General features: G+C 41.3%; 1 protein-coding gene across 6 annotated transcripts in view; it reads right to left on the bottom strand.

Moving 5' to 3' along the window:
* Window positions 1-4,978: 4,978 nt before the first annotated feature.
* The window catches only part of ARG2 (arginase 2), a 155,881-nt gene continuing 134,459 nt past the window's right edge, over window positions 4,979-26,400 (bottom strand). For 2 of the 6 annotated variants that reach the window (XM_072428266.1, XM_072428268.1), the window contains 5 exons: window positions 24,637-24,796; window positions 23,838-23,932; window positions 18,559-18,663; window positions 14,178-14,314; window positions 4,979-5,678 (listed from right to left, as the gene is read on the bottom strand). In XM_072428266.1, coding sequence (XP_072284367.1) covers window positions 5,476-5,678; window positions 14,178-14,314; window positions 18,559-18,663; window positions 23,838-23,932; window positions 24,637-24,796 — 700 coding nt within the window. In that variant the 3' untranslated portion in view covers window positions 4,979-5,475. Of the gene's footprint in view, window positions 5,679-13,160; window positions 13,342-13,686; window positions 13,884-14,177; window positions 14,315-18,558; window positions 18,664-23,837; window positions 23,933-24,636; window positions 24,797-26,400 lie in introns of those variants that run through there. The other 4 variants (XM_072428267.1, XR_011923002.1, XM_072428270.1 and 1 more) reach the window with 4 other exon arrangements.

Here is a 26,400-nt window from a genome sequence, read left to right as displayed (position 1 = left end):
GAGGGGGAGAACGATGGAGTGACACCCTACTGCACTCTCTCCCCCTTCACTTACATTACGATCGTTTGTTGTCTATCGTCCGAGAATCTGTCAGGACAGTCGTTTGGATGATGGAACAATGAGCCTTGTGCAAATGAAAGATTCTCATCTGATATCAGCCCTGAGATGATTATTAAATAAGAGCCATTGCATGTGTGTACCTAGCCTAAGTGGCAACCGGGTCTGGTTCCCAACAGGCTCCTGGTTACCAACGGGTTGCGGTCCTTGGGCACACCAAGGTGGGCAGGAGGATACACAGTACCAAATCACAAGGTAGGAGAATGAATTGTCAAGGAAGGCCAGGATCAAGGCAGGCAGCAAGCAAGAGAGGTCAGGTCACAAGCTCCCCACCCGCCGAGCTCCCCACCCGCCGAGGTCCCAGTTTCAAAGGGAAGCAAAGAGGGAACTTTTTAGCAAGAAGAGGGGCAGACACATCTGCAGCAGGTACCCACAATCTCTCCTCAGGGCCAAAACCTTTCCAGTTGATCAGGTATTTGAGCTTTTGCAAGAAATTTTGGAATCCAAAATTTGATGGACTTTATATTCCTGAGAAGAATTGAAGGCAGGAGTAGCCAGCGAAGAGGGCCGAAAAAAGTGAGACAGGACCAACGGCTTAAGCAGAGACACATGGAAAGCATTGGGCAGGCTTAACTTATAACAAACTGGGTAATTCAAAAGAAAGCGAAAGACAGGGTTTTTTTTAGGCAAGTGTCAATTGTGTATAAATAGCTTACCTAAACAAGTATGCAAATAAATGTACAGTGAGTATAACACTTATGGTACAAATAAAATAATAAAAAATACAGTTCATGCTATAGTAGCCCCTGAGGTTGGATCATCAAGGGGCTTCCATATTCTTAACTAGACAATTAGTAGTCTCTATATAATAAGATAATATCATTAGAAAATCTCTACTGACGCTTTTCGCCAGTTGGCTTCTTCAGGGGATGAACAGAGAATGTCAGAGCAGCTGTACAATATTATATGAAAATATATACATGAGTATGGACAGTTTCAGAGAATCTTTCAAAACCTAATCAGGTGATTCTTACAAAAAGGACATAGTGGCACATGCACATAGAGGTTAATGCAAATAACATAGTGGCGCAGTGGCATAGCCACTCAATATATATTTATACCCTTATCTTCATATCCATATGGGAATACACCCCCTATAATATTTTAACATAGATATCAATGACACTCTTGTTCACATACTAATATACAATCTCTTAGTAACCAGAATACTATGACTACCCACGCAACATATGATAAAATTTAAAACCTTTACATATTTCACCATAAGTGCATGGGCCACTATGTCCTTTTGGTAAGAATCACTTAAATATGTTTTGAAAGATTCTCTGAAACTGTCCATACTTTTATGTGGTACAGCCGGTGTACTGGAGGAAACAAGCAGCTGATCTTGTCGAGCAGTGAGAGCATGAAGCTGGCAAAGCGCCTGGATCTGGGTAGCTTGCTGGGCATCAAGCCCCTGGGTGAGTAAATGGTTGGAACTTGCTGAGGTCTGGGAGGGTGTATTAGGGTCATGGTTTCTGCAAACTGTCACGCTTGGGAAGACATGGCCAGTAGGGGATGCTACAGCTTGCATAAAAAGTGGTGTGAGCCCTGAGAAGCAGCTGTCATGGCTCCACAGGGCAAAGTGGTAGACCCACTGTGTCACCAACCCAGTGGGTGGAGACGTGCACGGGGTGCAGGGTCTAAGCAATAGCTTGGTCTTCTCTGGAGCCTCTAGAGGTAAGGATGTTGTGCGGCAAGCTACTGCCAGGTTGCGGCCCCCGTGCCTGCCAAGGCAGGTGACAGGTGACTGACAGGAACCAACAACCTAGTACCAGAGCGAAATCCAAAATAGTCAAACGAGACGAAGGTCAGGACAGGCAGCAAACAAGAGTAGTCAGGAAACAAGCAAAGGTCAGGACAGGCAACAAACAAGAGACATCAGAAAACAAGCCGGGGTAAATTTACGGATAGCACAGGAACAAAACGCAGGGATTGGAGCTGTAGAAACCTGGGAGTAGAACCACAAATAACAAATGTCCAAGCAGCTCCCTGTTGCCAGGTCACTTTCTTAAAAAGGGGATCTCAGATGATAAGTGTAGGTCATGTGAGCCGCAGATACCAATCCCACCAGCAGAGCGAGTGCTGGTGATGAGATAACCTAGATGTAGTGCATCTGCAGAACACTCTAGTCCTCTGAGGCAAGGGAGCAGCTGACACAGAATCACCAGAATCTCCAGAAGGAGGCACAGATGCCCTAGGCTGGTGGGATCTGTGGCAGCAACAAAAATGTCTTCTCCAGAGCCTCTAGTGGTGAGGGTGTTGCCCTACTGGTTACCACCAAGTTGTGGTCCATGGGCACACCAGGGTGGACGAGAGGATACACAGTACCAAATCACAAGGCAGAAGAATTGTCAAGGAAGGCCAGGGCCAAGGCAGGCAGCGAGCAAGAGGTCATGTCACAAGCCAGGGGTCAAATACCAGGGATCCAGGAAATAGTCACCAGTGACACAGGGGCCACTGCAGACACAGGAAACACGGGAGACAATGGAAGCAACAGGAGGCACAGGTGACACAGGAATATCCACAGGAATGAGACAGATAGAGGGCAACACTGGAACAGCACAAGGGAACTGGGTGGAAACCACAGACTGAGCAACAAGGGGTTAACACAGGAGCTAGAGAGAGGAAACACTGAATTAAGCAACAGGTATACAATTAGCTCAGCAAAGCTAAGGACTCGGCACTAGTGGAAACACGTTACACGAGCGCTGAGTGCTGTGCCTGAGCTAGCTAAATAGTCAGGGATGATTAAAAGGCTATTTCCTAATTGGCCGTTGGGTTGGGCAAAACTGATGAAGCTTGGTAGAGTAAGCACACCTATGGTACCAGAAACAACCAAATTTAAGCAGGATTTCTGAGGCTGCGGAAGAGGCCCGGTCATGGTTATCAAAGACCTTATGGAAGGTCAGTAGCAAGGCATTGAAGTCTCCCACAATAGGATCGCTCTTTTCCCACAGAAGGGAAGCCCAAGCTAGGGCCTCCCCAGGCAACAAGGAAATAAAGTATGCCACCTTGGTTCGCTTTGTAGGATGGTTCTAGGGATGCAATTGAAACTGAATTTGGCATTGATCAATAAATCCTCGATAGAGCTTGGGGTCAGCGGAGTAGTGGGGAGGAGTAGGAATCTGTGAACTGGTACAGGCATCTGGTAAAGGCTCAATTCCCAGAAGCAGACATAGGAGGCTGACTAATGGAAGATTGGAGCTCATTAAGGAGCTCATTCATCACACCTCCGGATAAAGTCCACAACTTTAATTTGTAAAGACTCCTGCTTTAGCAGGTCCTGCATGGAATCAGGCAACAGAATGTAGAGACTAGTGTTGGTCGAATTGCTCACTATTCGATTCGACAGCTATTCGATCGAATAGTGAGAAATTCTCTGGGTGATAAAATGCAGAATTCGAAAACCACTGAAGTCAATAGTGCGAGAATTCTGTTTTGAGAATCGCTGTTTCCGTGCTGTGCTTCTATTATGTATTCTTGGATAGAGTTTCTCTATCCAAGGATACAGTGCACTACAGGTGATGAATGGGGACTTGTCCCCATTCATCACCTGTAGTGTCTAGACATTGTAGTGTGTAGTGTCTAGACAATATAGTGGAACTGCAGAAGTAATTTGCAGTTCAGTTTCCCAAGTGCCCAGAGATTGTAGTGGAACTGCAGAAGTAATCTGCAGTTCAGCTCCATTGTGACATCACGTGGGAAACTGAACTGCAGATTACCTTTGCAGTTCCACTACGATCCCTAGGCACTAGAGGTGATGAATGGGGACTTGTCCCTATTCATACCTTGTAGTGCCCTGTCTTCTTGGATAGAGAAACTCTATCCAAGAATACATAGTAAGGCACAGCACGGCAACAGCGATTGCTTATGTATTATGTGTTTTTGGATAGAGAAATTCTATCCAACAACACAGGGCACTACAGGTGATGAATGGGGACAAGTCTGTAGTGCCTGGACATTGTAATGGAACTGAATTCATACTGTCCATACTGCTTCATACTGTCTAAGGTGAGTACATTTGGGGGAGTCAGAAATGGAAAAGGATCTGGGGCTACTGGTAGATCATAGACTTAATAGCAGCATGCAATGTCAAGCTGAAATTTATAAAGCTAGTAAAATACTTTCTTGTATTAAAAAAGAGGAGTGGACTGCAGAGATCGAGACATAATCCCCCTGGGCTGAGGGGTCTGGAGGAACTGTTTACACTCTCTAAGTCTCTGGTCAATCTGGGTGGCCAGGCGGATCAGGTCATTCAGGGACTTGGGCACCCCCACCCAGGCCAGTTCGTCCTTAAGCTGCTCAGATGGCCCAATAAGGAATTGGTGTCGGAGTGCTGTTATTCCACTGGGTGTCAAAACATATCTCCACTGGTCTTTGACCCTGATGGTTCTGCTTCCTAGTAGGATGTACTGATCGTGCGAATATCACACCTATCTTCTTTAACAGTATCTGTAAAAGGTCACCACTTCCCATGAGGAAGCCAAATAGAGGAAATGTGCCAAGTTACATGAGACCATTGGATACCTGTGATCTTAAAGAACTCTGGTGTACTTCATATCTGCTATACCCCCTAAGTGGGGGTACAAGAATTGTAATTTATGCAACTTAACTATTTAATTCAAATTTGTTATTATTTAAGCCCAAAACACCCACTTGCTCTTTAAAAAAGAAGAGAAATAGAAGTAGTTTCTAATAAACAGATTTCAACCCAGGGTGTTGGCTTACCCAAACTTTTTTCATATAGGGGACTTAAAGCATTTTTATTTTTTTACCTCTCTGTGATGGTAGAATAACTTTTGATTTGAATTTAACTATGTGGCAATCCTGTAGAATGGAAAAGCAATTGAAAAAATAATAAGCATATTGTTTAACCTTTATTTTGCAATGCTTTATGGTTATGATAAAATCTATGCTTTCTAGTACTGGATGTTTTTCTAGCTAATTTCTCATTATCTTACAATTTTGTTTTTCTTTTGCATTAATCTATTAAAGCAATGTGAGAACACATTTATTAATAAGATAAAGGGCTTATAAAAATGTACTCAATTCATTGTTTAACATTATACATCTTGTAAAGTTAAAAACTAGCAGCTAAAACAAGTGTTTTAATGTCAAGCATTTAATAAACAAATTTACATATTTAAAACAAACCTGATAGCTGTTTAAGCTCATACATAACCCAATAGAGATACATTTGTCATTTTGATTATTTGGTTGTTTCAAAAAATATGTTGGTGTTTAATGACTCCCATATCTTATTCAGTGAATCTTTATTTTTTGCCAAAGCATTACTAGGCACTAAAAAGGTCAATTTCAGCTACATTTAGGTGCGGACAAGCATGGCTTTATCTTCTAAATCCTTATTTGTTCTTCGTTTTCCGTTTCAAATGCTGTAGGTGTAGGGAGCTCATCTATATTTGTTTGAGTGCACTCTCTTGTTTGACCAAGACTTGAAGCAATAACATCTACTGCAAGGTTTGTTGTTGCCTTAACTTCATAAGAGGTGGCTCCAAGATTTGGGTTTACTTCTACCAAATCTAGTGCTGACAGCATCCCTGAAATAAACCCAAACAAATTACACATTATTCTAACAAATAAACAATACACAATATATATATATTTATATTCACATACATACACACATACACAAGGGGGTCTACAAAGTTCCCAAACTTTTTTTATAATTCAAATTATAACAGTTCCAAAAACAAAATTGTTGTTGTCCAATGTGTGGGCTGCAGTGTGTGAGTGGGCATTGTCATGCTTCAATTCTCAATTAAATTCTCACTGAAGCATGTCACAATATGTTGCAACCTGTGACAGTTGTTCCTCATTCTGTAAGGTTTGGAGAATAAAGCTGCGTACACACTGCCAATTTTTGTCGTTGGAAAGGATCTTTCACGATCCTTTCCAACGACAAGGGAGTGCACGATGCATGAACGGTGCTGTACATACAGCACCGTTCATGCTCTATGGAGAGGGGAGGGGGAAAGCGACGGAGCGGCACCCTGCTGCGCGCTCCTCCCCTTCCCTTTCATTAGGATCGGCTGTCGTCCATCGTCCGTGGATCCGGTAGGTCGGTCGTCCGGACGATGGACGACACCGACTGTACACACGGCAGATTTTCGCCCTATAATTGGCCGATGCCGATTATCGGGCGATAAAAATCTGACGTGTGTACGTAGCTTAAGCCGTTGAGAGTCCCAGAAAACGGCAAACATCAACTTTCCTGCTGATGGTTGTGTTTTGAATTTCTTTGCTACAAGAGATAATGGATACAAGGTACACAAATAGTGAATGACCACAATAGTAAAAGGGATCACAGCCTTTAAAGTGACAACATACTATTTGTATACAAAGTGTGTGCCTACAACAGTGAAAGGAATAACATCCCTTGAAGTGATTATGCACAAATGTGGAGGTGTGTACATGCAAGTGGTAAAGACATAACAGCCCCTAAAGGAGACTCTATAAAGATTGTAGTTACTGCATGAAATATGCATTATTAATTTCTTCCGTCACAATACACAGTAAAGAACTGTATTTCAAAAACATTGATAAAGCCATCAATTTGCTTTGCTGTAAGCAGGAATTTCAGTCTTCTCTCATCAAGTGTATACACTGCAAGGGTGTCTCTTACCTGGTGATCCTGCCATGAAGGTTCTAGTACAAACACTCCATGGTATAAAGTAACACAGCCAAGTTCATGCATTTCCATCCTATCAAACAGGCTTCCTATGCAGTCTTTATATGGCTGGTTCAAACACATTAGTTAGTGCATGAATATATACAAAATGAAAAAATGTCCAGCCTAGTCAGAGAAGGTAGGTGGCGCACCAACTTTTTGTAATAAAGATTTTTCCCAGCTCGCCAAGCTAACATGTTTCTGACCACCTCAGCCCAAAATGGAACTGGTCTGTCTCTGCCAGCCATAGTTCTCCCTATAGTATGCCATGTCTTTTTGTGATTTTTCGTAGAGGAGTATAGACCTTGATCTTAAACAGATTGTCTTAACAGCTGGTGCAGTTTGTAAACCTGCCACTGCACAGATTTCAGTCTCTGGAGCCATTGAAGTTGGGCAGAGTATTGATTCAGCAGACTCATCAAGCTCAGTAAACCTGAGATATCGACTGCAATTATTCACCTGATGATGTCAGCAGGTTCTCTACTAAAGACAACCATTGACTAAGTCAGATATGTGGCCAGAATTATGCTTTTAGCAGTTACCCCCATGGAGTGCTTGGACTCAAGCCATGAGTGTCAGACCCCATCTCCAAGCAAGGTCGGTACTGTTTCCTATGAGAGAGAGAGATCCTCTGCAGTGATAAACTGGATTATGCTGTTGCCAGAACTACCAGTAGGAAGTAAGGATGAATTTCCCAGGGCCAATATAGAAGCCCTGTTCTTGATAGAGTGAAGACCCTGTTGTCACAGGGGGTACTTATCCCTGTACCTTAGGAAAAATGCTAAATAGGTGGTTCTTCATATCAATTTCAAGAAAACTGATGAAGTCAGCCAAAGATATAAAACAGCTCAAGGAGTCAAATAGCAGAACCTTGCAGATAAAACCTCCATGAGTTCTCCTTCAAGCAGTTCTGCCAATAGATTGGTTTCTTTCCATCAATTAGGCACCTACTACCCTGTTCCTCCACATTGAGACTTTCAGAAATTCCTTTGCTTTGCATGCAACCCTTTTTTCAGTTGTATACCCTTCAGGCTATCCATGTCATCCAAAGTTTTCACAAAGCTCATTTTGCAGGATGTGGCCTCTGTAGGTCAAAAATAGTTTTATATTTATCATTACACATTTCCCCATTGAGCAATATCAGATACCTTCATCTCCATTGAAAGAATTGGCTGGATAATGAATTTAGACAAGAGTCTCCTTCTTGTTCATATCCTGGAGGGGGATAGACAGGGGATTCCCCTTCTACTCCTGCTTCCCTATTTGTGTCATTGTTGCTGTCCTACGGGAAGAGGGGGTAGATAGGAGATTTCTTCTCTAGTCCTGCGTCACCGGTTCTGTTTTACAGGCACAGGAAATATGGAAGTGGAGTGCTGTGTGCATACACACCCAGAAGTGTGTAATACAGTTAAAATGAATGGAGTACTGACAAGAGGCAGCAGCAACAGCATAAGGAGGAGGCAGTGGGCTCTGAGACGGAGCGTGGACCACATTTGTAACCGGCATCTAGAGCTGGGTGTCATGCATCGTCAATGACACCCAGAAGTGTGTAATACAATTATAGTGAATAGAGTACTGACAGGCGGCAGCTGCAACAGAATCAGAAGAAGGCGGTGGGCCCTTAGACGGAGCGTGGACCACATTGGTAACAGGCATCTAGAGCCTAATGTAGTCCATCATCAATGACACCCAGAAGTGTGTAATACAATTATAGTGAATGGAGTACTGACAGGCGGCAGCAGCAACAGCAGGTGGAGGGCCCTGAGACGGAGCGTAGACTGCATTGGTAACTGGCATCTAGAGCTGGGTGTAGTGCATCGTCAATGAAACCCAAAAGTGTGTAATACAATTATAGTGAATAGAGTACTGACAGGCGGCAGCAACAACAGCATCAGGAGCAGGCGGTGGGCCCTTAGATGGAGCGTGGACCGCATTGTTAAATGGCATCTATAGCTGGGTGTAGTGCATCAGCAATGAAACCCAAAAGTGTGTAATACAATTATAGTGAATAGAGTACTGACAGGTGGCAGCAGCAACAGCATCAGAAGGAAGTGGTGGGCCCTGGGACAGAGCATGGAGTGCATTGATAACGGACATCAAGAGCTGGGTGTGGTGCATCGTCAATGACACCCAGAAGTGTGTAATACAATTTTAATGAATGGAGTACTGGCAGGCGGCAGCAGCAACAGCATCAGGAGGAGGCAGTGGGCCCTGAGACAGAGCGTGGAGCGCATTTGTAACTGGTATCTAGAGCTGGGTGTACTACATCGTCAATGACACCCAGAAGTGTGTAATACAATTATAGTGAATAGAGTACTGACAGGCGGCAGCAACAACAGCATTGGGAGAAGGCGGTGGGCCCTTAGATGGAGCGTGGACCGCATTGGTAAATGGCATCTAGAGCTGGGTGTAGTGCATCGGCAATGACACCCAGAAGTGTGTAATATAATTTTTGTAAATGGAGTACTGACAGGTGGTAGCAATACCATAAGGAGGAGGCAGTGGGCCCTGAGACAGAGCATGGAGTGCATTGATAATGGACATCAAGAGCTGGGTGTAGTGCATCATCAATGACACCCAGAAGTGTGTAATACAATTTTAGTAAATGGAGTACTGGCAGGCGGCAGCAGCAGCAACAGCATCAGGAGAAGGCAGTAGGCCCTGAGACAGAGTGTGGAGCGCATCTGTAACTGGAATCTAGAGCTGGGTGTAGTGCATTGTCAATGACACCTAGAAGATTGCAATACAATTATAGTTATGGAGCACTGACAGGCGGCAGCAGCAACAGCATCAGGAGGAGGCGGTGGGCCCTGAGAAAAAATGCGGCGCGCATTGGTAACTGACATCTAGAGCTGGGTGTACTGCATCGTCAATGCCACCCTGACGTGTGTAATACAATTTTTGTGAATGGAGTACTGACAGGCGGCAGCAACAGCAGGAGGAGGAGTCAGTGGGCCCTGAGAAGGTGCGTGGACAGCATTGGTAACTGGCATCTAGAGCTGGGTTTACTGCATCGTCAATGACACCCAGAATTTGTAATACAATTATAGTGAATGGAGTACTGGGCAGGGGTCCATAGCAACAGCAGGAGGAGTTTGGCCCTGAGACGGAGCGTGGTCCGCATTGGTAACTAGTATCTAGAGCTAGGTGTGCTGCATCGTCAATGCCACCCTGACGTGTGTAATACAATTTTTGTGAATGGAGTACTGACAGGCGGCAGCAACAGCAGGAGGAGGAGTCGGTGGGCCCTGAGAAGGTGCGTCGACAGCATTGGTAACTGGCATCTAGAGCTGGGTGTAGTGCATCATCAATGACACCCAGAAGTGTGTAATACAAGTAAAGTGAATGGAGTACTGACAGGCGCCAAAAAGCATCAGAAGGAGGCGGTGGGCCCTGAGACGGAGCGTGGAGCGCTTTAGTAAAGGACATCTAGAGCTGGGTGTATTGCATCGTCAATGACACCCAGAAGTGCATAATATAATTTTAGTGAATGGCATTTTGAAAGGCGGCAGCAGCAACAGCATCAGGAGGAGGCAATGGGCCCTGAGACAGAGAGTGGAGCTCATTGGTAAGGGACATCTAGAGCTGGGTGTATTGCATCGTCAATGACACCAAGAAGTGTGTAATACAATTTTAGTGAATGGAGTACTAACAGGCGGCAGCAGCAACAGCATCAGGAGGAGGCAATGGGCCCCTGAGAACGCGTGGAGCACATTGGTAAAGGACATCTAGAGCTGGGTGTATTGCATCGTCAATGACACCCAGAAGTGTGTAATACAATTTTAGTGAATGAGTGAGTACTGACAGGCGGCAGCAGCAACAGCATCAGGAGGAGGCAGTGGGTCCTGAGACAGAGTGTGGACCGCATTTGTGACTGGCATCTAGAGCTGGGTGTAATGCATCGCCAATGACACCCAGAAGTCTGTAATACAATTAAAGTGATTGGAGCACTGACAGGGGGCAGCAGCAAAAGCATCAGGAGGAGGAGCTGGGCCCTGAGACAAAGAGTGGAGCGCATTGGTAACTGGCATCTAGAGCTGGGTGTAGAGAATCTTTATTGAAGTGTGTAATACAATTGTAAAACATTTATAGTGAATGGAGCACGACCAGGCGGCAGCAGCAACAGTATCAGGAGGAGGCGGTGACCCCGAGACAGAGCGTGGAGCACATTGGTAACTGGCTTCTAGAGCTGGGTGTAGTGCATCGTCAATGACACCCAAAAGTGTGTAATACAAGTATAGTGAATGAAGTACTGACAGGCGGCAACAGCATCAGGAGGAGACGGTGGGCCCTGAGACGGAGCGTGGAGTGCATTGGTAACTGACATCCAGAGGTGGGTGTAGTGCATCGCCAAAGACACCCAGAAGTATGTAATACAATTATAGTGAATGTAGTACTGACAGACGGCAACAGCATCTGGAGGAGGCAGTGGTTCCTGAGATGGAGCGTGGACCGCATTTGTAACTGCCATCTAGAGCTGGGTGTAGTGCATCGTCAATGACACCCAGAAGCGTGAAAAATAATTATGGTGAATAGAGCACTGACAGACGGCAGCATCAGGATGAGGTGGTGGGCCCTGAGACAAAGCGTGGAGCGCATTGGGTAACTGACATCTAGAGCTGGGTGTTGTTGAACATGAATGTAGTTCCCTCTTGAAAGAGCAGAGACTTCTTGTTAGAGATGGCGTTTTTCGTGACACATGTGTGAGAACAATCAAAGATGGTTATTGTTCTGATTGATTCAGAAAAGGTGGTGGTATTTATACAGAGTGAAGAATTACAGCGGTAATTACAAAGGTAATTAAATGTAAACAGTGATCCTTCAGGAATCCAGAGTCATTGATGGCCCCGAACAATGCATGGCTCTGATATACAGGCTATCTCCTCTAATGCCCCAGTTTATTAGCCATTGTTTCCTATTGATAAGTTGGTCATTGTAATTTTTGTTATTGTTTTTTCTTTACACTTTGGTTATAGTTACACAAAAAAAACCTAATGATATTTGCAGGACAATCACTCTTCACAATGCAGTCAGCTTTCCAGATATTTAAAAAATGGTGAACAATGGTCAGTTGGTCACAAGCCTTATCCCAGGAAAACAAAAGCTGTAGATACAAAAGTATTTTGTTGGTATGAGGCAAAAGCTTTGTATATAGTATACATCATGATTCCTTCTTATATATCAAAATATATATATCAAAAAGTCCACATCAGTGTAGTGCATCGTTAATGACACCCAGAAGTATGTAATACAATTATAGTGAATAAAGTACTGGGCAGGCAGCAGCAGCAACAGCAGGAGGAGGAGGAGGCGTTGGACCCTGAGACAGAGCGTGGAGTGCATTGGTAACGGACATCTACAGGTGGGTGTAGTGCATCGTCAATGACACCCTGAAGAGTGTAATACAATTTTTGTTAACCCAGCGAGATGCCTTTTGGATGCCATGTGGTCTCCAGCAATCAGTCAGGAACAATCAAGGTCAAAGACAAAGTGATCAAATGATACATTCAGGAAGTGATTTATAAAGTCATCAAAAGGGCAGATCAAGGTCAGGGCTAATAGTGGGCAAAATGTAAATCAGGGCACTGGGTAATGATGCCTGGTGCACTAAAATATGTACTTTTATTATGTTTTTTTGTTAAAAAAAAATTAAAAGCTCACTCCCCTGAATCCACCAAAGGCTGCTCGCATCACCAGAAGGATGCAAGCGTCACATCTTTCGGGTGATGCGAGCAGCTATAGTAAATTTTAGGGGTGATGCCAGCGGGAAATCGCTGCTGGCATAACCCTCGGAAATTACTATTGCTGCTCAAATCAGCAGTTAGATGTGATACACCACGTAGAAGTCCTGCATGGCGCATCGCATCTAACTGCAGATGCGAGCAGCGGCGTGGCCGCGATCCGAGTGGCATTTGAAAGCAGATTATTTGTCAATCTGCTTTTAAATTTCCCGCCTAGCCATGCCCCCTCAACGGACAGAAGCCCCAGCATCACAGCAGGATCGTCCGATCGCCGCTGGAGCACGGGGCACAGGTGAGAGGAGCTTCTAAAGTTACCCCGAGTGTGACTCGGGGTTACCGCTTTTTGCAAGTGGATTCCAACTCCAGCCACAGTCGGGATTACCACTGGGGGGGGGTAAAGGTCAAAGCAAGCTGAAAAAAGTATTCAGATGATTATAATTTGGGCTTATGTTATCCATAAGCCAAAGTTGATTTTGTGAGTTTAGGTACGCTTTAGGGTTGAATAGGATAAATACCTTTTTTCACATAAACCTTCCTTCCTTAAGCCCAGTCCATTATTCAATATTTGTTTTAAATATAAAACAGTCAGCAGACATCTAAGCATGCATTACCTGTCATGTATCCCCACCTACTTCTTCTGGAAAGCCCTGGGGCAGAGGAGGGCCCTATAAGGAAGATGAGGCAAATATGTGGGCAATGAAAGGGGAGTTTTATTCTCCTCTGTCACTGCTTTGGTGGCTGAAAATCTGCTTCCACTCTGTTCCCACCCCAAGAGATGAAAGTTTTTCTTTCCTGCAGTGCGAGAAGAACATTTAGGTAAAGGTGGTGGACAGTGAGGTAAGCGCCTGTCAGTGTTCAACTACTAAAAAAAATATGACTAATTGCAAAATTGGTACTACTAGAAATGTAATTGGCATCTGAATGCCCATGATACATACATGTCAATATTGTTCTGATGTCATCATACTGCTATGTATAGTGATATTTAGGATGTCCTTAAAAAAAAAAACCATCCAAACTAAAATATTACTGTCCATTGTTTATCCCATGACCATGGGCATATGTCACACCACTTGCCATTCTCCCAAAAAAGATCACTGTGCAACAAAGGAATGCAGATTTCTATCAATAAGGATACCTGTTTTAGGCTTAATTTTGGGGCATTCCTAATGTAGTCTGCCCTAGGTAACATCCACACAGGACTGTCATGAGTCAAGATGACTGAAGTAAGTAATGCAAATGGCTAAAGTAGTCCATCAAACAGGAAATGAAGTGAGCTCAGGATACATGCTGCAGCATATAAGGCTTCTTGTGTGAAAGATAAGAAAAAATATCTGCAAATAGAGAAGTAAGGTAAGGCTGGAGTTCAGCTTAAAGAACAGATATTGTATTATGTATTTCACAAATTTAGATAATTGTTCAAGTCACACATTATTTTCACTGTTTCTATTGCTGGATATTGTAATTTGTTTGCACAATTTTTGGGTACAATTTATTAATTCTCCACCTACAATAAATAGTGGACACCAATAAGAATACAGGTACAGAAATTGGTACACATCAGACAGATTGTTATGTTCCATCTACCACACATCAAATTTTACATGATTTTTTTTATTGAGACTCACCTGTGTTGTGTATTTCTTCTGTAATATAGATGCCCTCCCTATAAGTTAATCCTCCAATTACTGGTGTTCCAGTAGCGGCTGCCAAGGATGGATCAAATGCATCTATGTCAAAGCTTAAATGAATTGGTCTTTGTCTCCTATTAAGGAAAAAACAAAGTCAGATTCATTATATTTCAACGGTTTTATTTACATATTTAAATGCTACAGATTGTCTTTATTGAGGGTAAATTAGGCTGCTTCTCTTTAAAAATCAATGGACAGTATACCGCTAGGTCCATAAATATTTGGACTGAGACAACTTTTTTCTAATTTTGGTTCTGTACATTACCAGAATTAATTTTTTAAATGAAACAACTGAGATGCAGTTGAACTGCAGAATTTCAGCTTTAATTCAGTGGCTCGAACAAAAAGATTGCATTAAAATGTGAAGAACTAAAGCCTTTTTACACAATCACTTCATTTTAGGGGCTCAAAAGTATTTCGACAATTGACTCAAAGGCTATTTCATGGGCTTGTGTAGGCAATCCCTTCGTCATGTCATTATCAATTAGGCAGATAAAAGGCCTGGAGTTGATTTGAGGGGGAGGGGTGCTTGTATGTGGAAGATTTTGACAACATGCAGTCAAAGGAGCTCTCCATAAAGGTGAAACAAGCCATTCTTAAGCTGCTAAAACAGAAAAAACCCATCCGATAAATTGCTACAATATTAGGATTGGCAAAATCTACAGTTTGGTACATCATGCACTGGTGAACTCAGCAACGCCAAAAGACCTGGACGTCCCCGGAAGACAACAGTGGTGGATGATCGCAGAATCATTTCCATGGTGAAGAGAAACCCCTTTACAACAGCCAACCAAGTGAACAACACTCTCCAGGAGGTAGGTGTATGGATATTCAAGTCTATCAAAGAGAATACTGCATGAAAGTAAATGCAAAGGGTGCACTGCAAAAAATAAATAAATAAATAAATAAATAAAAAGCCAGCACAGTTCTGGAAAAACATTCTTTGTACCAGAATCAACCTTTACGAGAATGATGGCAAGAAAAAAGTATGGAGGTGGTGTGGAAGCTCGTGATCCAAAGCATATACCACATTATCTGTAAAACATGGCGGAGGCATTGTGATTGCTTGGGCGTGCATGGCTGCCAATGGCACTGGGACACTAGTGTTTATCGATGATGTGACACAGGACATAAGAAGCCAAATGAATTCTGAGGTGTTCAGAGACATACTGTCTGCTCAAATCCAGCTAAATGCAGTCAAATTGATTGGGAGGGGTTTCATAATACAGATGGACAATGACCCAAAACATACAACCAAAGCAACCCAGGAGTTTATTGAAGCAAAGAAGTGGTATATTATTGAATGGCCAAGTCAGTCACCTGATCTGAAACCAATTGAGCATGCATTTCACTTTTTGAAGACTAAACTTTGGACAGAAAGGCCCACAAACAGCAACTGAAAGCCGATGCAGTAAAGACCCGGCAGAGCATTAAAAAGGAGGAAACACAGCATCTGGTGATGTCCATGAGTTCAAGACTACAGGCTGTCATTGCCAGCAAATGGTTTTCAACCAAGTATTAGAAATGAAAATTTTATTTTCAGCTTTTTAATTTGTCCAATTACTTTTGACCCCCTGAAATGAAGTGATTGTGTTAAAAAGGCTTTAGTTCCACACATTTTTGCAATCTTTTTGTTCAACCCACTGAATTAAAGCTGAAAGTCTGCAGTTCAACTGCATCTGGTTTGTTGCCTTTAAAATTAATGGTGGTAATGTACAGATCCAGTTGTCTCTGTCCAAATATTTATGAACTTAACTGTAGGTTATACTTGGCAGTCTATTGATTTTAATGCTATCAATGCCATGAAATTGAATATATATCTCATTTCTGTTAATGGTAGCCATCTAAAATGAAATAGTTTTCAACTAAGGCTCTACTGCTAAACAGTTATAGGCCAATTTTTGTTACTGTTGTTCATTTTACAAAAAAAAAAAAAATACCCATGTAAGCAGACCATTGGGGTGGGGGGGTTGTGCAGCTGAAAGAATGGCAAATGTGATGGGACTATGTGAACTAAGAAGGGGGGCTCTGCAAGCTGTAGAAGCAAGAAGGACAAATGGCTAATATGCATGTGCTAATGGCCACTGTGGTGATGGGACCATGTGGAGAGATCTTGGGGGGCAAGGGGGGAGTCTGCAGTTTATAGATCTCTGGACAGATAAGAATGGCCAATATGCTCTGCACCCCCACTTTAAACATGATCTATAGAGGGCTGACCACACATTTGGCACACCCTTTTCTTTCCTTGGCCAATATTGTATTCAAGCCAAGCTGCTAAGTTGCATAAAATGGCTAGTCTTATACTCTCTTCTCTGACTCTTGCTTTTGGTTGCAACAGATTTACATTACAACTTTCTCCAAAAAGGATTGCAAGTCTTCAGGGACTATAGCTACGGGCCTTAAATTTCTTTTTAGATACTCCACTTAATGAGAACATGATTATCTTCCAAACTGTTGCTACTTTTGTATCTGAAGTGTTACATTCACATGGTGAACCAGGCTGCATTTTTTAAAAGGGAATGTTAGTTCAATTTTTTGTTTTCTTTACTGTTTAGTGTTGGAGCTTTTCTCATGTTAGTTGGATACATCTTAAAAACGAATTAACAAAAGATTTAGATTATGAATTGAGGGGTGCTGGTTGTGACTACTGGATCTGTAGTGTGTACTGTGAAATCAGGTTTGTATTTTTTATATACCCTGCATGAACATGCATTTACTATAGAAGAGACTATACAAGTAAGCAATTTCCATCAAGCTGGAAATTCTCTCAGCATCTGTTTTATATTTATCTACAAGCGACAGTTAATCATTGAACCTTGTATAAAACAAAAGCAAGTTGCCATCATGTTTACTATACCTATACTGTGTTTACTCAGTGGGTTGTATATACACTAAATAAAAAACAGAAGAAATTTCCACCTCATAAAACTGTCAGTTTTATCATTGAAACACTTTATAAACAGCCTTTTACGTTCTTTGTCTACAATTTTTTTTTTTTTTTTTTTTTTTTTTAAATCAGTATATTTTGTTATTTCCATCACAAAAAAAGGTTATTTCTCCACTTTTTAGGATTTATTTTAAAGGATTTATTTTTTTTCTCATGTCTTTCTAAATAAGTGACCTGCAAAATTAGAGCCTAAAAGTACCTACTTTTATAGTCGTTCACATCATAGGAATTCTGCTCTATTCAGTAGAAATTTTCTAGTAATGTTTGCAGGGAAATCAACAGTGATGGTAATGTCAACCTGTTTTGACCCCTCCAGCTCTTACTAGTTCTTCCTGCCTATCTCCATGTCATTACAACAGTGATACAACAGTGGCAGGTAAGTCAGCGAGAGAAACCAGGGAATGCTGCTAGAGACCAAGGAGGTTGTTTCTGCAAGTGTCCGTTTGCCAGTGTATTATACAAGAATATTCATACAAAACTGCAATGTAATAATTTATCTCTACAGTCCCACCTTAGCTCCCCTCCCCCTCCAATGCTAGAGACCACTGCTTTTGCATGTGTAGACAGATGTGAATTTATGTATTTCTGTGTGTGCTTGTACATAGTTATTCAGGCTTGGAGTGTCCTGCTGGAGGTCCAAAGAATCCTTTGGTGGACCACTGCTATCACATGCAATTAATATTTTAATACACATACTCACTGCTTCCATTCCCTATCTGCAAAGGATCTGGTTTTAACACTGTACAAACCCACCCCCAGTGACAAATCACCCTTTGCATTTCCTGTGCAGACCTCTGGAGGCTTACTTTGCCTCATGATAGGCCCTGGGATCAGGGTGGAAGGGTGATAGTGGCAACAAAATTACTAGAAATGTTCTTGCTTTAGTGCTTTATTATGTCAAACAATGTCATTAACCTCTTAAGTCTGTGTTGCCTGTCCATTTTATATATTCATTTTGGCTGAAACTTTGCAATTGTGAGGGGCTGTCCAATAAGCTGCAAATGTCAACAAAAATGTACACTGTCTTTGGGTATATCAATAATTGTTATCACTTCTAATGTGCACATACAGTATTTCCCATTTAAAATAGGTACATAAATGTATATTTAAATCTTTTTATTGCCATGCCGTCATAAATATACCAATTCACAGTACATAACAATAGAACCAAGAAAATGTGTACAAAAGATGACCAGAGAGGATTATGACTCTTAAAACACATATATAACATTAAGAACAAAGAAAAAAAAGAAAAAGGACAGGGGGGGGTACAGTAAATCTATAATCTTATACATCTTATCATATATATATCTATATATATATATATATATATATATATATATATATTATATATATATATATATTACATACCTTCCCAATAGTTGCTCAAATGATCTTTCCATAACTTTCTGTATTCCAATGCAATCAATTTGCCTCATTGAATAGTATGTTATGTCATATTTCTTCAGAATAAATCTGAAATGACAAGTTTCTAATATTATTCCAAAATCTATAGCATAATAAAAGTAAATCTCATAATTGCAGTCAACTTCAGTAGTAGTATGACTTTTGAACTGCCATGGCCAGTGATCATTGAAAATATTTTTAGCAATGTCTACCTGAGCCCAAAGAGATGCAAAGCAAGTCATATGCAAAATTAGATAAGTTTTAAAAAATAGATAAATTGCCTTAAATGTAGGGTAGGTATGTTTACTGTTTGTTCTATGGATCCCAATGCTGATCTTGGAAATATACAATGTTTTGAGTAGGAATGACTTTCCGTGAGCAGCAAGCCTGTTGTAATCTAGGAGCCTCTTTAAATAAAGTGGATCCCTGATATCTGTCCCCCTTACCCTAGTAAACAAGTACTAGAGTACATAGTACCTCTTACCCATTTTCAAAATTTGTTAAATAATCCCTAGAAAAACGGACACCCCACAATACAAAAAAAAATCCTTATTGTTCTATTGTTTTTTTTAAGTAATAATACCTTTGCATGATTTAGAGATGTCCAAGCGGCATCGTACAAAGATGTGTACGATGTGCATCCAGTGCTGTGTGTCTCCTTCATATCCAGCCTTCTTATATCAGCAGTGCTAAACACATTGCTAACCCCTGCTAAACACTTCGGGGCTGATTTAATAAATCCCTCCAAGGCTGGAGAATATAAACTTTTGTCAGGGAACCTGGGTGATCCAAAAAACCTGGAATGCATTTCCTAAATGTCAGTGACCATTTGTTAGCTATTGTTTTTAATCCTGGACCAGATCCATACCAGGTTTGTTGGATCACCCAGGTTCACTGATGAAAGTATCCTCTCTAGCCTTGGAGAGCTTTATTAAATCAGGATCATTGATAGCAGCATCAACCAGGTAAATATTTGCATGTTACACAGATACATAGTAGGTGAGGTCGAAAAAAGACATAAGTCCATCAAGTTCAACCACTAGGGTAATAAACATATCCCAGATATAAAACCCTATAAGACATAGCTGGTCCAGAGGAAGGCAAAAAAAACCCTGGTACAATTTGCTTCAACAGGGGAAAAAAAAAAATTCCTGATTCCATGAGGCAAATCGGATGTTCCCTGGATCAACAGTCACTGTTATTTTTACTTTAAAGCCTTAATACCCAGTTATATTCTGTGTTTCTAGAAAAACATCCAGCTTTTTCTTAAAGCAGTCTATAGTAGTTGCTGAAACTACATCCTGAGGGAGCCGATTCCACATTTTTACACACCTTACAGTGAAGAATCCATCCTTATCCGCAGCTTAAACTTCTCTTCCTCCAGACGCAAAGAGTGCCCTCTTGTTCTTTGTAATGATCACAAAGTAAAATGGGGAAGAGAGTTCTGTATATGGACCGTTTATATTTTTATCTCTCCTCATAGCGGAGTTCCTCCATTCCTTTTATTAATTTAGTTGCCCTTCTCTGCACTCTCTCCAATTCCACATGTCTTTTGTGAACTGGTGCCCAAAACTGGACTGCATATTCTAGATGTGGTCTGACCAATGCTTTGTACAGGGGCAGGAATATGTCTCCATCTCTGCAGTCTATTCCTCTTTTAATACAAGAAAGTACTTTGCTAGCTTTAGATATTGCAGCTTGGCATTGCATGCTGTTAATTAAGTCTATGATCTACCAGAACCCCCGGATCCTTTTGAATTTCTGACTCCCTAAATGTATGACAGCATGAAGCATGAATTTTGTTAGCTCCAAGTGCAAAATTTTACATTTATCTATACTAAATGTCATTTGACACTTGGCGGCCCAATCAAACAGTACATCAAGGTCTGCTTGAAGATTATAGACGTCCTGTATAGACCTAATTCCATTACATAGTTTGGTGTCATCTGCAAACACAGAAATGGTACTTTTAATCCTAAATTCTATAACATTTATAAAGATGTTAAACAGTAAAGGTCCCAACACTGAACCTTGCTGTACACCACTAATAACCTTAGACCATTCAGAGTATGAATCAATAATTACAACTCTCTGGATGCGATCTGTAAGCCAGTTCTCTATCCATTTACAGATTGACTTTTCTAAACCTATCGACCCTAACTTTCATATTAACCGTCTGTGGGGTACAGTGTCAAATGCTTTAGCAAAGTCCAAGTACACTATATCAACTGCTATTCCACGGCGGTCTACTTACTTCCTCATAAAAGAGTCTCTAAAAATTAGAAATAATGGCTTTGAAATAACTGAGCTCAGCTCTTTGAGGACACGTGGATGTAATCCATCAGGTCCTGGTGCTTTGTCAACCAATTTTTCCCAGCTGTTTCTCAATCATATCAATTCTGAGCCATTGTGACTCATTTAAGGCAGTGACATTGCTAATATGAATTTGGGCTTGAGCTCTGCCAATTTCCTTCGAGTACACAGAGCTCAAAAAGTGTTTAGTAAATCTGCCTTGTCTTTATCCCCAGTTATCAACCCAACTACATCCTTTAAGGGGCCTACATGCTCAGATCTGATCTTTTTGCTAATATATTTGAAAAATGTTCGGGGGTTTGTCTTTCATTTTGAGGTTTTGCACATTTTATCTCCTTTTTACATCTTTTGTTATATTCTTTATAGGTTTCAAACGATGAAGGTGATCCTTCATTTTTATATTTTTGGAATGCCCTTTTCTTGTTCCTTATGGCTTTAACATCATCTGTAAGCCACATGGGTTTCAATTTTAGCCTCTTAAACTTAGTACCCATTGGAATATATTTTTAAGTTTGCTTTTGCAGAACAGACTTGAAACATTCCCATTTCTGTTCTGTGTTCTTTGAGGACAATATTGTCTCCCAGTCCAAGTAACAAAGAGCCTCCCTTAATAATGGAAAATTTGCTCTCCTAAAATTAAATGTTTTTCTCTTTCCTGCGTACAGCTTACATTAAATGAAATCATGTTATGGTCACTGCTACCCAGATTCTCTTTTATTTGCACATTTGTTAAAAGCTCTGCATTGTTAAAAGAACTAGGTCCAGCAGAGTTTCACTTCTAGCTCTATAAACTGTACCATAAAATTATCTTGTATTAATTTCACAAATTTCCTCCCTTTTGCTGTTCCTGTAGTGCCATTACTTCAGTTAATGTCAGGGTACTTGAAATCTCCCATGATTAAAACACTTCCACTTTTTGCTGCTTTTTTTTATCTGTGCTAGTAGTTGATTTTCTATTTCTTCCTTAGCACTAGGGGGCCTATAGAAGACTCCAATCATTATTTGTTATTCAACTGCACCCATAATGCCTCAACCTCATTGGCTTGTTCCCTCCGCAATTTCTTCTTTCACATTCACTTTTAGATCACTTCTCACATACAGACAGACGCCACCACCGAAAGAGTATACCCAGGAATATTGACAGCCCAGTCATGGGAAGAACATAGTTGGTATTGCTGAATCCTGGCCAAGTCATAATTCTCCTCACTCATTAAGGCTTCCAACTCCCCTATCTTGTTTGCTAGACTTCCAGAATTGGTGAACAGGCTCTTTAAAACTATTGCTGCTTTTACCATCATTCATGTACAACTAGTACTGCACAATCCAATGTTTATTTGTAACATGGGAAGCTCCTTACAATTACCCCCAACTATCCCCAATCCACCCTCCACTAGTGTGACCCGACTAACCTTTCTGCCACCTTATTTGACTGTCCCACCCCCCGTCCTAGTTTAAATATCCCTCCACCATTCCCCTAAATCTTTCCCCTAGCACGGCGAACCCCCTTTCATTTAGATGCAAACCATCTCTGGCATACAGGTTGTACCCCAATGAACAGTCAATCCAGTGCTCTATGAACCCAAACCTTTCCCTTCTGCACCAGGACTTAGGCCATGCGTTTAGCTGCCTAAGCTCCCTCTGTCTTTCCTGTGTTGCGCATGGCACAGGCAATATTCCAGAGAATATAGCCTTGGAGGTCCTTTTCTTCAGCTTGAAACCTAGTTTCCTAAACTGATTTTAAAGGATCCTCCATCTTCCATTTATATTGTCATTGGTTCCAACATGGACCAAGACAGCTGGGTCCTGTCCAGCCCCTCCCAGTAGTTTGTCCACTTGGTCCACCACATGCCAAACTCTGGCACCAGGGAGACAGCAAACCATTCGGTTGAAGGGATCCGGGCAACAAACTATTCTATCAGGCCTTCTGATGAATTGAATCCCCTATGACTCCCCACCACTACTAGATGTGCTGCTCTCCCGGCTGTTAGGGGTAGCAGTAACATCTGGAGTTGCCACCACTGGGTCTGCCACCTGCACATCTTCACATAACTTGTTGCAAACATGTTGGGGTGCTAAAACCCAGGGCTGGCCTTCTTTTTCTGGGTACCCCTACCACTCCCTCTAGTTACATTAACCAAACTCCCTACATGTTCATCCTGAATAACCTCTCCACCCTCCACATCCAATCCATTAACTGCCTGCTCAGTGAGCAGGAGACCCCTCCCAAGGTGATCCAGTGTTGCAATGCGCTTTTCCAGCTCTCCAATGCGAGATACCGGAAAGGCGGCTTGCTCACATTTGTCACAGAGGTATTCACCTAGGAGCTGTTGCTCCATTTGTGCATACATGTGACAGACTGTGCACTGAACCAAACCTTCCACCTTGCTACCACTAATTTTCCCAGTTACAATTTTTGTTTACAAGGAGTTATAAACATTTACTTAGTTTGTGGTTACTATACGGATTTAACTTCTTTTGTTTTCAAACTCCTGTTTTTTCTAACTCCACTAGATTAAAAGTCCACTTCATTCACAAGCCAAACAGTGAGCAAGCTCAAAATGAGTGCCCCAGGAACTTAAATCACCTGCAAAGCCTTGACCACTCCCCCTTGGAGGTCAGCAAGGAAAAAAAGCTGTTTAAAACAAAACTGACAGACAAGCAAACATAACCCAACAGTCAAACAGACACAACTGCCAACTGCACAATATCAGCCTCCTGTTATTTCTAACTCCACGTGTGTGTGTGTGTGTGTGTGTATATATATATATATATATATATATATACACACACATACACACACATACACACACATACATACACATACACACACACACACATATACACACAAATTTAAAAATGTTTAAAAACTGTATTCGAGAGCTAAATGCATGCAGCTTACTTTTACTTAAATATGTTACTATTTAACTCACTGTTCAGCTGCATCAAGATCACGCAAACCAATGTATACAATATCCAATGAGGAAATGCATGGTTTTATCCAAGAAAATCCAGGTATCAAAGGAACCTACAAAAAAAAAAAAAAGTGTAAATTTGTTTCAGAACTCAAAAGTAATTATGTTGGTGTTTATAAAAATTGTTCTATAGATAAAAGAATTTGCCACCTGCTCTTGAGCAAAAACAACACGTGTGTTTAAGGAGTCATCTGAGGGAAGGGGTATATTTCTCCATGTTTCCTTTCCTATGGAAGAGATTAACCAACAAACCCAGCTGAGAGGGAAGAGGGAGACACTGCCTGTGAGAGCCATTGTCGGCCACATGTGAGTAAAGCTGAAACATTTTAAATGGAGTTGGCTAGGTTTAGCCCTGCAACTGGTAGAGAGGAATCTTTCCTGCCAACTGTATATATAGTGCCGGACTGGCTATGTTTTAGATGATGGTGATGGTATTTAAAGGTGTTCAAACCTCTGTGCTGAGTTTGGCAGAATGGAGGTGCTAGTATAACTCTGCACAAAGGTTATAACATCTTCTGTTACTGAACAAGAAATGTTATACTGAATTCATACTGTCAGTCACCCATATGATATCACTGGTACATATTATGCTCAAATCAACTAAAACCTGTAAATAATGATCCCTGCAGATCCCGAGGAAGCCAATAGGCTAGTCAGCACAAGAGACGTATAACAAGGACCATTATTCTTATCGAGCTAGGGATTATAACCTACCTAATAAACCAACCCACAACAACGTCAATTAAATTAACTTTACCTTGTCTTGGAGCTCCCTCAAGAGAAAGGACACAGGCTGACCATGAAGATTTCCTGATGAGGTAGTCAGTGGGGTGTTGATGTCAGCATGTGCATCGACCCAAATTACACATAGATCTGAACAGTGGTGGGCATGACCACTAATAGTACCAAGAGCCAAACTGAAAAGCAATGTTAACACAAATTTCAATATTTTAGAACAAAAAAACAAAAAACAAAAACAAACTGTAGCCAATTCTAATATAATATTCCTTTAAAAAAATGGCAATTCATTATTTAGTTTTCCTGACTAGGTACTTTGTGTCTATTTGTCTCATATGTTGTGGAATGGAAGGGTACCTTAGTAACTCTGGTGGCAGTAAAAACTTCTCTAACCTAACAAGAGAAAAGTAACATCATGATTATCCTAAATGAGGTAACATCAGCAATACCCATCTCCAGTGACTGGGGGTAAAGGACACATTATTAGTGCCATGCGTGGGTTGGAAATGCAATTTGGAAGCAGGAAATAGTTTGAGAGAATTACCTCTGTAATTGTTCTAAATACATTTGGTAGTTTTCCTTTCCTGACTTATCTTCATGGTACCATATACATAGGTAGGTTCCATCCCCCATGGGACCCTATACCAATAAATTGAAACCTGCTGCTACTGAGTACTGAAAATTATGCTTTTGTCTGCAATTTTCAGTTTTCCTGACCATTCACTTATTATATAAAATTATATTTACTATTAATAATATACAGTATTTATATAGCACCATCATATTATGCAGTGCTGTACAAAGTCCATAGCCATGTCACTAGCTGTTCCTCAAAGGGTCTCACAATCTAATGTCCTTAATACAGTCCAAGGTCAATTTTTGGGGGTAGTCAATTAACCTAACTACATGTTTTTTTGGGATGTGGGTGGAAACCAGAGTACCCATATGAAACCCCTGCAAACACAAGGAGAACCTGCTAACTCCATACAGATAGTGTCCTGGCCAAGATTCAAACCTGGGACCTAGCGCTGGAAAGGCCAGAGCACTAAACTCTGAGCCACCATGCTGCCCTTCTTATGCTTTACAGTTGCCACCACTCTTCCTTCCAAAGTCAGCTATGGTTAGCAAACTCAACACAATAGTTAAGCAGGATAAATTGTTTAGGTCATGTTGTTACCCTGCAAACTGGAGAGAACATGGAAGAATACATCCAGGAAATGGAAACTTTCTTTATAAAATGCTACTTCATCATGCAAGGCAGCAAAACTCTGACCCTGCTGCTTGTATGACCTACAAGTTATTCAAGATGCAAGAAAGTGAATGGAAACGTATTTTCTCTTATTCTCTCCGTAAGGGATTACTAACAGTTGGTCCATGGATTGGAGCTCAGCTGTAGACCAGGCTGTAGGCTCAAAAAATTCTTCACGTAATGGATGTGATTTTGAGTTTAAATGAAAATCTAGAGAGATTTTAAATTAATAGTTTACCAAAGGAATTAGGACAACTCTGTCTATTCCAGACTTTCATTTTTTTTCATAATACGCGAGATGAAAAAAGTTATACATTATCAGAGCATGACAAAAGGAAAACTTGGCGAACCACATCTAGAAAATCTGCCAATACATTCCAAGAGTTTTTTCTAAATTTAAAAAGGAACATAAAGTATTAAAACATAGATCTTTAATCAGACACACAAAAATAATCTTCTACATGCCAAAAACTGGGCTGTCAAGGCACCGTTCCCCACTTCCTGGAAACGGAAAAACCTGGAGTACAACCTGCT

The sequence above is a fragment of the Pyxicephalus adspersus genome, chromosome 12, assembly GCF_032062135.1.
Source record: "Pyxicephalus adspersus chromosome 12, UCB_Pads_2.0, whole genome shotgun sequence".
In the NCBI taxonomy this organism is placed as follows: domain Eukaryota; kingdom Metazoa; phylum Chordata; class Amphibia; order Anura; family Pyxicephalidae; genus Pyxicephalus; species Pyxicephalus adspersus.
Note: the sequence above shows the minus strand (reverse complement) of the source record. Positions and strands in the feature narration are given on the sequence as shown.